At 44.3% G+C, this 16,117-nt stretch overlaps 1 protein-coding gene across 1 annotated transcript; it reads right to left on the bottom strand.

The window, feature by feature from the left end:
- Positions 1-11,385: 11,385 nt before the first annotated feature.
- On the bottom strand, positions 11,386-14,190 carry LOC136480298 (protein FAR1-RELATED SEQUENCE 5-like). Its single transcript, XM_066477884.1, has 3 exons — positions 12,613-14,190; positions 11,688-11,768; positions 11,386-11,457 (listed from the first exon to the last, which is right to left on the bottom strand). Exons 1-3 carry the CDS (start codon positions 14,188-14,190, stop codon positions 11,386-11,388), a joined length of 1,731 nt encoding a protein of 576 aa, XP_066333981.1.
- Positions 14,191-16,117: the final 1,927 nt, after the last annotated feature.

Genomic DNA, 16,117 nt, shown 5'->3' with positions numbered 1-16,117 from the left:
GGTGGCGGACTGTGTTAAGATCAAAACTGTCAAGTCTCAAGAAAATAGCAGTGTCATCAACATAGAAAGAGACCCGATGCCGGGCCTACTGAGTGGCTAGAGGTTGAAGCAGTACCTCCCTGGATGCATACTCAACCATTGAATTCAGAACATTCATTACCAACAGGAACAACATGGGGGAGAGAGGATCCCCTTGTCTAAGGCCTCGGCGGTGAACTATGAATTCCCCTGGTTCTCCATTCACTAGAATCTGGGTGGACGATGTGGTTAGGATCAGGCAAATCAGATTACACCACCGCTGTCCAAAAACCACATGGCGAAGGATTTCCAATAGAAATGACCAGGAGACAGTATCGAAAGCCTTAGATATGTCCAGTTTGAGCATGATATGAGCTTCCTTTTTCCTATGCAGGGATTTCACCATCTGTTGTACAAGCAGAAAATTATCATGGATGTTCCTGCCTCTGATGAAAGCACTTTGATTTGTAGAAATCAGAGAGGGGAGAAATGGAGCCAGTCGATTTGCCAAGATCTTGGTGACCAACTTAGCAAAGCTATGAATTAGCCTAATAGGCCAAAAATCCTTCACCTCTAGTGCATCTATCTTCTTAGGCAGCAGTGTAATGAAGGCAGAGTTGAGCAGTCTGAACTTAATGGCATGGCCACGATGAATAGCATCAAAGGCCATCAACAAATCGCCTTTGATAACACTCCAGCATGTTCTGTAAAAGCGCCCAGTAAACCCATTAGGCCCAGGGGCCTTGTCCAATGGCAAATCCTTTATGGTAGCCCATACTTCTTCTTCAGAGAATTGCACATCCAGACTTGATAAATCATGCTGCTGAATGCCAATTTCATCCAGATTTATTGTATATTCCCTCTCAACTGCACTTCCAAGAATGCCTTCATAGAAATCCAACACTGCATCCTGTTTATCCTTCTGTGATACAACCACCTGTTCTCCAACATGCAACTTTGGGATGTAATTCTTCTTTTTCCTAAATCTAGCGTGTTGATGGAAAAAAGCAGTATTAGCATCCCCCTCCTAGAGGTACAATATTCTGGAACATAGTCTGGCAATGGTCCGTTCAAGTGAGGCCGAACCAAGATAGTGAAGCTTTAGTTTCTTGCGCAGCCATTCCTCCCCATCCGATAGGTCCCTAGAGTCCCTCTCGATTTCCAAACAGTGGAGGACCTCCTTAGCCATTCCAAGCTGGACTTTAATATTCCCTATCTTCCGCTGTCCCCACTTTTGGAGACCCTTACTGAGGTGCTGCAACTTCAGGAAAAGACGCTCAATGGCACAATTAGACTGTACCTGAGCCTCCCAGTTTTGCTTGACAGCATCCAAGAAACCCGAGACTTTGGTCTAGAAACTTTCAAAGTGGAAATGCCGCTTTCCACTGGTGCGTACCTTCAAGCCAAGAATTAGTGGGCAGTGATCAGAAACTTCGGCCGTTGAACTCTGCAGGACTGAATCTGGGAAGATACTTTCCCAGCCCAAACAACAGAAAGCACGGTCCAATCTAACCAGAGTAGGAGACCTTCTCTCATTCGACCAAGTGTATTTACGACCCATAAGCGGTATCTCTTTTACCTCAACCTTATCCAAGAAGCGCCTGAATCTCCCCATCGTAGCCCTATCCAAGTTTGTATTATTCTTGTCGGCAGCCTGGTAAATTAGATTGAAATCCCCTGCCACAAGCCAAGGTCCATTGCAAATTGCTCGGATATTCCTAAGTTCTTGCAGAAATAACACCTTCTCACCATCACCCTGTGGGCCATATACGCCAGTGAACCACCAATTGCGACCTTCCTGTTCCAAGAACAAAATAGAAGCGGAGTATGTGTCCACCCTGGAAGCCAATGCCTGACAAACATTACTTTTCCATGCAATCAGAACCCCTTCTCTGGTGCCATCAGCCGGGAGAGCTATGAATTTGTCATAAGCTGTGCCAAAGACTGAGAGGAACAGATGTTGAGACATATTGGCGACCTTAGATTCTTGCAAACACACAATATCAGCATTACTAGAAAAAAATTGCCTCTCACAGAATTCTAGCGATCCTTCTGATTTAGGCCTCGTGCATTCCATATCATTATAGTAGTAGGATTCATTTCAACGGATTACAATCGACCTGAGATAGGACTAGAGTCTCACAGGACATCAGCAGACCACACCTGCTCCCCATTCCTAATAGTCCAGCCAAAGATGGCAGCAATGGCTGATACGTGGGAATCAGGTAGCAAAGGATTGTAAAGCTTGCAATATCTGTCTTGCGCTTCCGTCTCAATGACTTCCCTTTCACTAAAGCCTAGTTACCTCATCACCCTCTTCTGAGCCTATGTTACCAGAGGCCCTAGTGAGCATGGTCCTACACCAGCGACCCGTCGGCTACGCCGAGGCAGAGATCCTGGCGGTGGTAACTTCCTCCGGCGCTTCTGAATCACTGGCTGAGGAAGAAGCGAATCAATTGGCTTGCACACCTTGTTGAGCTTCTGGATTGGTGATTGCGGCCTGACTCCCTAAGAATTGGCATATGTTGTATACGCTTCCCCTGATTTGGCTCTACGCCGCTGCCGAGAATAAACCCTTAAGGGGGCAGGTGAAAATTCAGAAACCTGGAGGCGTGGTGTGGCCAGGGCATCATGTTGTGTCAGAGAGGGAGCAGAAGGAGCCGCTGGGCACTCCAAATCCCCCACTTGGGAGCCACCGATGGTGGCTACAGAAATGCTCCTCATCCTGAGATCTGCCGCCGACGGGAAGCTCGTCGGGAGAGAACCATGCGCCGCCGGGGTGGTCGGCCCGTCGTTCAGAGAGGCCCCGCCATGGGCAGGGGGAGCCATGGGCGCTGACAAGCCCGCCAGCCTATGTGCCTCGACGTCTCTGTCGGTGGGAGCAGGTTGCAGCGGTGGTCGAGAAACGTCCTTGAAGCATTCCAACACTAGGTCGTTGATGGATTGAGAGTCTTTCGTGGGTGAGAGAGGCTTTAGCCCATTCTGTTCCGAAGTAGGCCCACTAGACCCCGGCCCACCAGACAGCAGTGGGCCAACTAGAATCCCACTCTGCTCTGAGGTAGGCCAGGAGGGTGAGGCCCAACCATCAGAGAGTCAGCCACGTTCTCTTTGTCTTCCTGGGCACCTTCATCTTCATGAGCCCTTTCATCTTCATGAACCTTCACATTATTTCTGCAAGGGACCATGCTGGCAGCCACTTGTGAGGCTGCACGCGCCAATAACTCCACATGCACAACTTCTAGGGTCTCTTTGAGTGGCGGACCCTCGGGTGCCTCAACTGTCCCTTCCTCCCGGGTGGCCTCTTCGGGTGGCGGACCCTCAAGCCCGTCGTTTGGATTCGTGCCGCACAAGGAGCGTGCAGGCCCCAACCTTGAATGCATGGGGGGTCGCGCCGCCAAGGGACTTCCGGATGTGGTCTGCCCCGGATGCTCCACCGGTGAGCCTCGCCGCCGCCGCCAGCGCCTACGATGGTGACCACCTTGGTGGTCAGCCAGAGGCGGGGGTGGGGGGGCATCAGCCGATGGGTTCCGATGAGGGGCCGAGCATGAAACCTCCACCTGATAGACGAGGCTCCGCATCCCGTCCTGATCACCAGTTCCAGCCACTGTAGGTTCCAAGATTTCCAACTCCATGCCCATGGGGACACGGCTCGGCGAAGAACACCACGCCATTACCCAGAAAACGTCCCGCCGATCCGCCATATCTGGATGCATTCTATCTACCCAGCAGAATTCATTGAGTAACTGTTTAGCCGTCTCTAGGTCCCATGCGTGAGCAGGGATACCGCGGAGTTCAACTTCGACCAGAACAGGAAACGCTGTCGTAGAGGAGTGGAGGAAGCGGGACCAACACATGACGTGCAGGCGATGAGCTTGAGAGATGATCGGCCTCCCTCCATTGTAAACCCGTGCGGCCATCTCAGCATTGGACGCAATTAACAAGAAGCTGGCTACGCCAAAACGATGAAAGATGAACTCATCTTCAAACCCAAAATGTTGGACAATTGTGGCCTTGATAGAATCCGCCGACTCATCTAGTGAATTTCTGAACATAGTCACCACCAGGGCACGTGAGAGCTCCTTCTCCTGTTGCACCATAGAGACTGCGCGATCAATGATCCGTCGAGCTCGTAACGCCGGGACGTGCTCCTCATCACTGGTTACCGTGCGGGAATTTTCTCCGGCAACCTCCTCGCCGGGGGAGTCATCTGACACGATGGATGGCTGCTGTCCAGCCCCATTCTCCGCATGTCGCCCATGGCTTCGGCGCCGTCATCGCCTTCCAGTTGCAACTGAAGCAGCTCCGGCCTCCTGGATGGTTACCATGGAACTCACAGGGATAGTAGCTGCTGCCTCCAGGGAACTCACCGGCCGCCAGACCTTCCCCTAAACCAGGGCTGGTTCAGGGCGCCGAATAGAGGGTCGCTGGCTGCAGACGTAAGAACGGTGGTCTAGCGCCCGGCAGTGGAAGCACCTTGGCGGCCATGGCATCCATCCGCTCGGTGCTCCAGCGAGAAGCAATTGAAACACCTGCATCGGAGGTCCGAAGGGACCGTTCGACGAGGCCGGTGAGTGGCTGGCGGACATGCGCGACGAGAATGTTGGCCCTCCACCGTCCACCACCCTTCTGCGTCAAGACCACGACGAGCGCCCCTAGATGGAACCTCCTGCGACCGGGCCCTCACGACGCGAGGCGGGAGCGCCTCCAGCGACGGGGCCTGTGCGACGCGAGGAGAGGGCTTCTCTGGAGACGAGGCCGGCGATGTCACCTGAGAAACAGAGTCCCCAGAGCGCCGTTGGACTGTCACTGGAGAAGGACCCTTGATTAGAGCTTCCTTGAAGGATATGTAGGAGACGCCGGAGTTCACCGAAGATGGCGAACGATCCAGCCACCGCTGGGCCTTGGACCTTCCAGGAGCCACGCCAAACTTGTATGCCGGACGACCAACAGGATGAGGGGAGGTTCCCGACGCCAAGGAAGGAAGGGCTGGCCGCCGTGCCCGGAGTAGGTGACGACGTGGGGCTAGTGGTAGGGGAGGCGTCAGGAAGGAGAGGGGGAGAGAACTAGAGCCATCCTTTTGATTCTGATGGCAGAATTTCATGATCGGAGGCTCAACAATTACAACTGCAAAGTCTGATAGTGCGAAGCATGGCTTTCTTAGTGTCATGGGTTTGAATTCTTTGCCATCTGCAAGTAGTTGTGTTGATAATCTCCTTAAGGATGGTATATCTGATGATGATTTTGTTCGCAATTTTTGTTCCTTTTTACTCTAAGAGATCAAGTCATCAATTATGATACTGTCCAGGTCACTTTTGAGGAGTTTGGATCTTCAATGAGGCGTTGCGAAAAAAAAATCTGTGCGTAATCATGTGGTTAATGCCTTCTGTAGAAAGCTATTTAAAGACAAGCACCCAGGACATTCACGGAAACATTACTTCTTCTCTCCTGTTGGTGTAAGTCTCTTAATGTTGCTTCTCCTTCTTCCTTTTTTTTCATTTTTGTCCTTAATGCACTTTATTATCTGTTTGCTTTTCTTATATTTTCCCATTTAAAATTTTATTGTGTGTAATTTTGTTTTATCCCTTTTGTCATTGTTTTTTAGGATTATCTTATGAATCATGATCATGAAGGCAACAAAAATTATCTACACGACAATTGTGAGAGATGCTTCAAGCTTGCCAATGGAAGCCTTAACTTCAAGTCATCAGATTTTGTGTGTCATATTTCGATGCTTTTGTTTTTTACTTTATCTTTTTTCCGGTTATACATTTAAAACGTGCTATCTTAAAAGATTTATGACTATTTTTTTTGTTTTGCAGCTCTTTTTTCCAATATTTCATGACACACATTGGTTTGTGTTTGTTGTTGCTCTTCGGGATGGATACTTTGTTTTCCTAGATTCATTTTTTTATGAGGACAGTTTATATCATAAAGAAGTTAGAGCCATTCTCGTAAGTTTTGCTCTCTTACTGTGAGTTTTATTTTCTGCATTTGATGTATATTACCAATCTAGCTTTAATTTTGTGTTTTTATGTAGATTCCTAATTTCTTGAAAGCATGGGATGAGTTCATCCACTGTGATTGGAATTTTCATGAGTTTGATGTTCACTATGCCGCTGTCCCTCAACAAGATCAGAAGTTTCTTGCTAGTATATTTGATGATGGCATCTTTTTCATGAAGTTTTTGGAGCTTTGGGACCCTTGCATGAATATGATAGTTCAATTTTCGTCAAGCATTATTCAAGAAATTAGAATGCTCCTGGTTAATAGTATGACATTTAGCAAGCATAACTCATGTAATGATGCACCGGAGACCTCTAGACGCACCAGTGCGTAGTGAAATCCTAAGCCGGGATAGTAAAGTGAAGAGAGGCAGAGGAAGACCGAAGTTGACTTGGGTAGAGGCAATAAAAGGAGACTTGAAAGGATGGAATATACCCAAAGACTTAGCCTTAGATAGGAGTGCTTGGAAAACAACTATTCACGTGTCTGAACCTTGATTGCTTTTGCTGGGTTTCAACTCTAGCCTACCCCAACTTGTTTGGGACTTAAAGGCTTTGTTGTTGTTGTTGTAACTCATGTAATGATGCAAAGAATCTTGTTTCAGATCACAAAGCAATGGTTAGAACTCTTTTGCGCAACTGTTTTTTTCTTTTTTTTATTCTTTTAATCCATGTATGTATGTTTAATACTATTCTTTATTTATTTCTTTCAGGTGGCATTGAGGACGTCTATGAGCAATCTGCCTTCAAGTATGTTTTAGTTGTAGTGTGGTTATTAGCATATACTATAGTAGTATAGCATTGGAGAGAGGCTCATTTTGTTTCCTGTTTTGAGTCTATGAAGGAGTGTATCTCTATTTTCACCATTAGATCCATGTGGAAGGATGGCTTTAAAGCCCATAATGTTGCTGCTACGATTATGCTTTGTCATGCTCATGTAAATAGTATTTTTGCTAATTTTGTTATTCTAGCTGAGCTTTGTTATGTTGTTTTCTGTTGCTTTTGAAGTAAAGTTTCTTAGCTCTTCTTTTTCTCCATTTTTAATTATTTTATATTTTTTCGCTCTTTTTGTTTGTTGTTTTTAGGTACATTTGTTTTCTAGTTTCTTCTTTCAAACACATTTTCAACAAGACTGTGCATATGATCTTCGATTTTTAATTATACACAAAAAGTAGGACCCCCTCATTGATGTTCCTTGGTGGCTATGGGTATGACCCATATTGTTAGAATAGGCGTCTATGGGCTGGCCATGGGCCTGGCGCCCAAGCCTATTGGCTAGGCTGCCTCTAGGGATTATGGTAGATGATTATTGATTAGGCAATAATCATTGTTGATTGGGTGTTTCTATAAACCCTTTGGTGTTTTTATAAACCCTTCTTGATCCTTGCCTATATAATGTACTCCATGTACCCATATCAATCTATCATAATTTTTCTGAGACCTATTCGCTCTCATGGTATCGGAGCGGCAGTAGTCGGTGACAGAGAGGTCGCCCTGGACGAAGTTGCGAAACCGCGTCTCAAGGTGGCCGGAGCGAGCCAGGCATGCCGGGCAGTGGAGCCCTGGGCGGAGATGATCTCGGCAAGGTCGTCGGTGAGCGTGGCGATGATCCAGGACTTGACGACGCAGTCCATCCGAGCCCAGTCAGGGGAGATCGGCGCTGGAGGTTCCTCGTGGACGTGGTCCTGAAGAGAGAACTTGCCGAGGATCAGCAGGAACTGATCACGCTAGTGGTTGAAGTTGCCGGAGTCGACGTCGAGGACGGTGGTGACGTGGCTCCGGAAGACTCACTCCATCCACCTTGAGACGCGGTTTTGCAACTTCGTCCAGGGCGACCTCTCTATCACCGACTACTGACACTCTGATACCATGAGAGCGAATAGATATCAGGAAATTGTGATAGATTGATATGGGTACAGGGAGGTGGCCAATGGAGTTGTTGAGGCCACCTGGCTGCGCCAGCTTTTTCTAGAGCTGCATGCCCCTCTCCGGCGCGCCACACTGGTGTATTACGACAACATTAGTGCCGTCTACATGACCTCCAACCCGATACAGCATTAGCGAACCAAGCACATTGAGATTGATCTTCACTTCGTCCGGGAGCGAGTCGCCATTGGTGATCTTCGTGTTCTGTATGTTCCCACTTCTTCACAAATATGCGGATATCTTCACCAAAGAGCTGCCTTCTTCAGTGTTCATGGAGTTTAGGTCCAGTCTAAACGTGCAGAGTGGCTGACGATTCGACTGCAGGGGCGTGTTAGAATAGGCACCTATGGGCTGGCCATGGGCCTGGCGCCCAAGCCTATTGGTTGGGCTGCCTCTAGGGATTATGGTAGATGATTATTGATTAGGCAAGGATCACCGTTGATTGGGTGTTTCTATAAACCCTTGGTGTTTCTATAAACCCTTCCTGATCCTTGCCTATATAATGTACTCTCTATACCCATATCAATCTATCACAATTTCCCAAGACCTATTCGCTCTCACATATGCTCATTATTCTCCTATTGCAATGTGTGTCCTTTTGTGTGTGTGTGTGACATCGAGGAGGTGGATTAAGATCCACTACGGTAACGGCCTGCAACTGGGATGGCGGATGTGTATCAAAAGGGGGGCCAGGGCGCTCCTCTCCTCATATTGTATACGTCTGCCCCTCATCGAGGTGTCAGGTTTGAAATTTCTTCAGTCACCTCTATATGTACTTTAACCACTCTGACTGATATGTCTAAGTTCTTATGTGAAGCAATTTTTGTACTGATATTTTTTGAGTAAAAAATAGAAGATGTGTGAGCATGGCTAATTAGCGATAGCATGTTGTTTGATGCTTGCAGGGCTGCAGGTAGCTGTGTTGTATGGTAGCTGGTAATAAAACACTCAATAACACCCATGTTGTATATCTTGCCTATTGGTTCTTTCATTGCAAGCCAATCAAATGATAAGACTGTTATAATATGGTGTACAAGTGACTGGAGTCTTGCTCACAAGACAGAAGGCCATTGGGAAAAATCTGTATGTTTTGTTTCCTGAATTTTTTAATTTACTATGATCAACATGCCCTCAATGCAATCCTTAGCTCATGGTGATAATGTGCTTTTTCACTGACAGGAGCCCTGATGGTTATTCACTTTTTGCATGTTCCCAACCATATTTTTTTCTTAACATGGATTTAGAATGTATGTGCCATCTAGATATCTTGTGATGACTAATCACTTGTCCAAATATGTAACGCCCTAGAGTCCAAACGGCTCAGATCCACTTTGCACGTTGAGCGAACCACACCTACCACCATCCCACTTACGCTTTCGTCCTTGCTTCGCGTAAAAGGATTAACCCGAGGATAGTGTGATGGACTCTAGAAGCCTTATATGTTGGTCTATCCCACCTTTAACAACCAAGGTGGGACTAAACTCTCCACAATATCTCATTAACTTACATATGGGCCACTATGGGCCAAATTCCAAACTAGGCCGGATGTCACATACACCCCCCCTCAAAGGAACCGACGTCCTCGTCGGCCCAACACACCCACAACCGGGCAAACGATGACCAAGAACGTTCCCTTTTAGCACACGCAACCGTGCGCCCAGTGCCAGCACATGTGCCGTGCCGTGCACCCCGCAGGGCCTACACACGCAATGAACCCCATGTCCGCGCCCCTGGCCTGCACGCGCCCGTGGCCGCGAAGGTCGGCTCTGATACCATTTGTAACGCCCCAGAGTTCAAATGGCTCAAATCCACTTTGCACGCTGAGCGAACCACACCTACCACCATCCCACTTACGTTTTTGTCCTCGCTTCGCGTAAAAGGATTAACCCGAGGATGGTGGGATGGACTCTAGAAGCCTTATATGTTGGTCTATCACACCTTTAACAACCAAGGTGGGACTAAACTCTCCACAATATCTCATTAACTTGCATATGGGCCACTATGGGCCAAATTCCAAACTGGGCCGGATGTCACATACACCCCCCCTCAAAGGAACCGACGTCCTCGTCGGCCCAACACACCCACAACCGGGCAAACGATGACCAGGAACGTTCCCTCTTAGCACACGCAACCGTGCGCCCAGTGCCGGCATATGTGCCATGCCGTGCACCCCGCAGGGCCTACACGCACAATGAACCCCATGCCCGCGCCCCTGGCCCGCATGCGCCCGTGGCCGCGAAGGTCGGCTCTGATACCATTTGTAACGCCCCAGAGTTCAATCGGCTCAGATCCACTCTGCACGCTGAGCAAACCACACCTACCACCATCTCACTTACGCTTTCGTCCTCGCTTCACGTAAAAGGATTAACCCAGGGTTGGTGGGATGGACTCTAGAAGCCTTATATGTTGGTCTATCCCACCTTTAACAACCAAGGTGGGACTAAACTCTCCATAATATTTCATTAACTAGCATATGGGCCACTATGGGCCAAATTCCAAATTGGGTCGGATGTCACAAAATAAAGTCAGCAGAACCAAGTTGCATACTGCAGATCAAACATTGATAATTTTTTATTTTGCTGTTCTTTTTTCTATTGAGATTCTGCATTGTGCTTGAATTTGTTATCTGAACATGTCTATACTATCTGATACTACCTGTTTATCATCCAGTGAACAGCTCACTGAATTTCTTATCCATCATAGCTATTTTGTCAGTGTGTATCCTAGATTTCACTAAACTTGGTTCTACTGTTGTAAGTTTGCCTAGGTAGATATTATTTCTTTCTGTGAATTGAATAGAACTAAGTGCATGTTTTTTTGCCAGGGGACTACAAGGCCAACTCACTATCACATCCTGCATGATAAGATAATCATCAACCCTGATGACCTGCAGGAGCTGGTGCATTCGCTTTGATATGTGTAAGTATACCAAGCAGAGGCTCGAAAAAACTTTTGCTAAATTTGTCTTGTTACGAAATTTTCCTGATCACAAGCGATTTCCTGGGACTTCATTTCAGGTACCAAAGGAGCACAACAACCATATCAGTTGGTAAGTTTACCTGGGCACCTTTTTTTTCCTATGCAATCAAAATGACAGTTGAAGTACTGGAACCAAAATCATCTCTGGACAAAAACATATGCAATCGTAGATCTGAGCATAATTTAATTTAAGCTTGGCCTGGTGCAGTGGTGAGAGCTGTCTCACTGAGTCACCAGGTCATGGGTTCGAAGCAGCCTCTCCGTAGATTTTACGGGGGGAAGGCTTGCCTCGGTTTTTCCCTTCCCCAGACCCCACTCATGTGGGAGCCTCCGGCACTGGGTCTGCCCTTTTAACATCCTTTTCATTACATAAATTACATAAATTATTTGGCCACTCAAATTGACTGCATGCTCCCTTCTGATTGATAATTTTTGCATCCATGTATTGTTCCTAGTTTTCTCAATTGTTGACTTTCACCTTCTTAGTTTTCCTTTGTTGCACTTGCACTGCCATTGTTGTTGTCAACAACTCCTGCATCATAATACCAACAAAATTAGATAAATATACATACAAGTGAATTGTTGCACTTGCACTGCCATTGTTACACTTTGTGTATATTTATGGATGGCACTAGACACTACTTTGGACACTTGTGTTAGTATTTTAAATAATGCCTGCACACTTCTTGTCAGAAATATAATTTACATTTTGAATTTCATACTCAGAATAAAAGCATATGAACTGTTGTCCTTGCATCTTACCTGGTATTTCTGTAGATTTCTTTCCAGTATTTTTCCTTTTTTGTTGATGGCATATCCTTTATGGGGTTTTTGCATGTTGCCCTGTTGTGTTCATGGGAGCCACAGTTACTGCATGTTATCTTTTGCTTTGTCCTCACTATCTCTGCTGTTGGCATCATTCGTCTGCTTTTTTGGATGTTGCGAGGCCTTCCTCTCTTCGGAACAATATCAGGGTTCTTTAGTGTTTCTAACTGCCCTGTATTCTGTGTAAGGACAATTGTATTATGTTCAAGGATTGCTGTTTGTGGTGAAACTATTGATGTTGACATGCTATTTGTTGTTATGCTTCCATCATCTCTGCCTTTTACTGTATTATCATCATTGGTGATTACATTTTCATTTCTGATAGGTATTTTTCTCATCTCAGACTGGATTCTGTCAAACTCTGATAGCATGTAATTAGTTCTGTGAAGATCCAAGCATCCCTCTAAAGCCATGTTGACGAACTTTCTCGATAGTAAGTTGTATTTAATGTATTATTGCTTCCTCTCAGATCTGTTGGAATCAATGTATTCATGTTCCTGACTTGTTTTTTCTCCACTGGTCTCCACCTATTTATGAAATACTTTTCAGACAAAGTGTGCTTGTTCAACTGGATGAGGGTTCTTAGGATGTGTGCACATAGTATGCCATCCTTTTCGAATCGAGCACATATGCAGACATAGTTTTCTTGTGGCAGATCAACTAGTACCAGGTATTTTCTTGGCCTAACCTCTAGTTGACAATGTTCCTGGGATTTATATATCACATATATCTTATCCTTCTCATGCTCTTTTGCCACATACTTTCCTGTTGTTTTCAGTAGCTGTTGGAACCTATAGAATATTTGGGTGTTGTAGTAATCTCTGGCCTGTCTTTCAAATGTATATGTAGAGTAAAGGATTGCCTTTTCCTGTGCTTTGTTCTTGTCCCTCAGATTTCCTTTTTCATCCATATTCTTCACGATTCTATCATACTCTTTAATGAACATAATCAAGCTAGATGTTGGTCCAACATTGTCCTTGAATATTGCATTAGTACCCTCGCTTCTAGAGGTTGAACATATGAAGGGAAAGAAGTTGTGTTTGAAGTACACTGGGACAAATCTTTCTCTGTTCTCATACATAACTTTTAGAAACTTCAGATGCTGTACATTGTGTTTGTCCAGCATATTGTTCCATAGTGTCTCAAATTCCTCAATTGTCAATGAATTGTATATAATGTCATAGAAGTCCCATGCAATGTCCTCATTCTTTGACAATGCTATACCCAGAAATATCTCTACCTTTGATACAATGTGGAATAAGCAGTTCCTGTGTACTGTATCTTTGAATTCCAATCCAATTGCAGATCTCGTTGCAGCGTCCTGGTCCGTTATTATTGATTTTGGTGCTTTTCCACCCATGCAGACAAGAAATGTTCTGAAGAGCCATCTAAATGTTGTGATTGTCTCATCACTAAGTACAGCCCCAGCAAATAGCATGTTATCGCTATGCCCATTTATTCCAACAAATGGTGCAAACTTTAGGTTGTATCTGTTTGTTGCATAGGTAGTGTCGAAACTGATTACATCTCCATATTCTTCATAGCTAGCTCTACTGTTACCATAAGCCCAGAATAAGTTCCTCACTTTGTTGTCTTCTCCCGCGTCAAATGCAAAGAAGAATAGTGGGTCTTCAGTTTGCTTCATTCTCAAAAACTGTATCACTTGTGTGATATCACTCTCCCCACATTCTCTCAGCATCCTTGTTCTATAATTGCTGATGTCAGTCTTCATTAGATTTGTGAACTGCATTCCACCCCTCAAGTATGACAAAAATACTAGGATCTTTCTGTTTGGAACATTCACTGAAACGAATGTTCTTATCATAGCCTTTTCCTGTTCTGTGAAATGCCTATAAGATCTCAGCAGCTTTGAAAGTTCTGGACTTAGGAGATTGTGGTTGTGTTCAAGATTTAGTCTAGAAACAACCCATACTTTATTCTTCAATGTTATTATCATTTCTGCTGGACAATTTGTTTTGTCAATCACATTGCATCTTTTTTTCCTTGCAGCTGGAGTTGGTGCAGCTTCATCTGTGTTGATATTGTTATTTTTCCTTTTTCTTGATGCTGTGCTTGACTGTGCACCGGGCCTTTGCTGCCCACTTGCTTTGTTCTCTTCTTGTTTATCAGTTCCTCTTCGCTGGCATTTGAAAGTCATTCTAGTCACTTGGCCCATCATTTTCTTGTCTCTTGAGTGATAGTTGTGAGCCATAACAATTGAGAATCCAACAATCAAAGCATAGTTGTTGTAGAATTTGTATGCCTCATCTGATGATTCAAACTGCATATCTATCCTTGGAACATGCTGGCTTTCCCCCTCTTGACTGAGTGTAATAGCTGCCTCCACACTATCATAACGTTTGAATATTTGTATATCTTCTTCTGTGATGTCTGTATTTTGGTCTTGTTCTGAGTTTGAATCTGTTACTATGTAGTTCATAGGAGCTTCGATGGCTTCATCAACAATTGATATGTGTGTTTCTTAATCTGGAATTATTTCATCATTTAGTTGTCCTTCCTGTTCTGCATTTTTTGTGGCACCATTTCTTGCATAAGGAGCTGACTGAGCTTTCTTCATTAGTGCTTCTTCATACAAACGTTCGAGGAAATTTGAACTGCTTTCTGTTTTGTGCAGGTCATCGTTATTTTGGCCTTGGTCTTCGGCAGGACACATTGATGTATTCATTGGATACTCTTCTGTCTCCATTCCATTCATTGTTGTTGGTTGTTCATCACATTTGCTTGTTGTGACATACATACTATTCTGCTTCATAAGAAGGCAATCATGTGAGTACTTGCTCAGCTTTTGTCAGATCTTTTCTTGTATATGTCAAATGTGTCTTTTCTTACCTCAAACACGTGATCAAACTCTTCTGGTGCTTCCACCATATGCATAAATGAACCAACTGGGCCCTGTTACACATTAAAGAAGTGAGTGCCAGGGGTCTTTTTTTCCCTTTTTAGTTTTTTTATAACTATTTAAATTAGGTACAATTGTACCTCGCACATGTCCATGAAATTCATATCATTTTTGTGTTCTCCTTGGCAAACAAATGACTCCCAATTCTGAATATCATATTGTGAATTTGACATTGCTTCCTGTTTTTGCCTTGTTTCCTGTTTCATATGTCGATATAGTATCTCCATAAGCATTTCATATGATACAAGACAACATATTTCAAATTATGTACAGCAGTATGAGTTTTTTTTTTGCAATTTCTTACCTCATTACTATCATTTTCCTTCCCATAGCTGGAATAGTGCACTTGAAGATTGGATGCATCAAATGTCTTCATAAATTAAAATATAACTTCATAAGTAACCGAGAAACCTTCTAATAGGCACACCATCAATTTTGGTGTTGACATGCACTGAAAATTGAAATTCTAATGAACTATAAATCATACCTCAACATAATTTGTGTATGTTGGTCCTTCTTGTGAATTTCTGATTTGTTCTAACATCAGTGATGTGTATCCTCCAGTTGGAATTATTTGTGTATAGCTTATCATGCCTCCTGTTTTCATTGTTTCTTGATCTTGTTTCGATTTTGTAGTCCCAGTAATATCATCAGTCTCCTGCACTTAAAAAAGGGATCACATCAAAACTGTTTGTAACTCTGTAGCTGAAGAACATGTGAAAGTGAAGCTGTCACAATTTTGTCATGTTTCGGTAAAAATGTTGCCTGCTCTAGAGTTTTTTTAAATAAAAATGTAGTCATTAAGTCATTTAAGTAGGACTAGTATGAGGCTTTTTAGCAGAGAGAACCCTTGTACTGGTTACCAAACAACCTCATCAATTCTACTGGCTAGCAAGAGACAGTCACAGGTCTTGTTTTCAATGATATCTAGTTATAGTTTTGGTCTGGCAAAAAATAAGAAATATAGCCAGTCACTATTAACTAGCGAAATAGTGACAAATTTGAGGGACAAAAAACTATATGCAAGAGGCTAGCAAATATAGCGTTTTATTAAAAGTAAGATCAAACTGCTAGTTTCCCACTACAGACTAAACAACAGAACCACTCGGTGTGCCTCACAGCAGCTAAGTAATTTTCTAAATAAACTTGCCTGACAGTTGCTGAGTAATTTCAAAATAAACACATCTACCGGTGACTGCTACAATGCATCAGGCGTCTCCATTTCTATATTGCTTTTTAGCATGTGCCAGTGTTACAGCAAATGTTCTTTTTTTTTGTTTCCCAGCTAGTACATAACAATTTTTTCTGCAGGTAATGATGAGGATATCTAGTTATGCTTAGCTCGATCAAGGGTTTTGATTAGGATGGTTCTACAGTTCATATGTGTTCCACATAATGGTTGTAAATACTACAATTAATTTCCCTTCTACAGATTTTGGGAAACTAG

Source organism: Miscanthus floridulus, chromosome 9 (assembly GCF_019320115.1).
Source record: "Miscanthus floridulus cultivar M001 chromosome 9, ASM1932011v1, whole genome shotgun sequence".
Taxonomy (NCBI): Eukaryota; Viridiplantae; Streptophyta; class Magnoliopsida; order Poales; family Poaceae; genus Miscanthus; species Miscanthus floridulus.
Note: the sequence above shows the minus strand (reverse complement) of the source record. Positions and strands in the feature narration are given on the sequence as shown.

What these genes read in the sequence shown, in the direction of transcription:
- LOC136480298 (XM_066477884.1), bottom strand. Translation starts at nt 14,190, where the DNA reads ATGAACTACATAGTAACAGATTCAAACTCAGAACAAGACCAAAATACA. An exon ending in AGAACAAAGCACAGGAAAAG is followed by an intron (nt 11,769 to 12,612) that starts GCAATCCTTTAC and finishes TGAACACAACAG; the next exon opens with GGCAACATGCAAAAACCCCA. An exon ending in GAAATCTACAGAAATACCAG is followed by an intron (nt 11,458 to 11,687) that starts GTAAGATGCAAG and finishes ATTATGATGCAG; the next exon opens with GAGTTGTTGACAACAACAAT.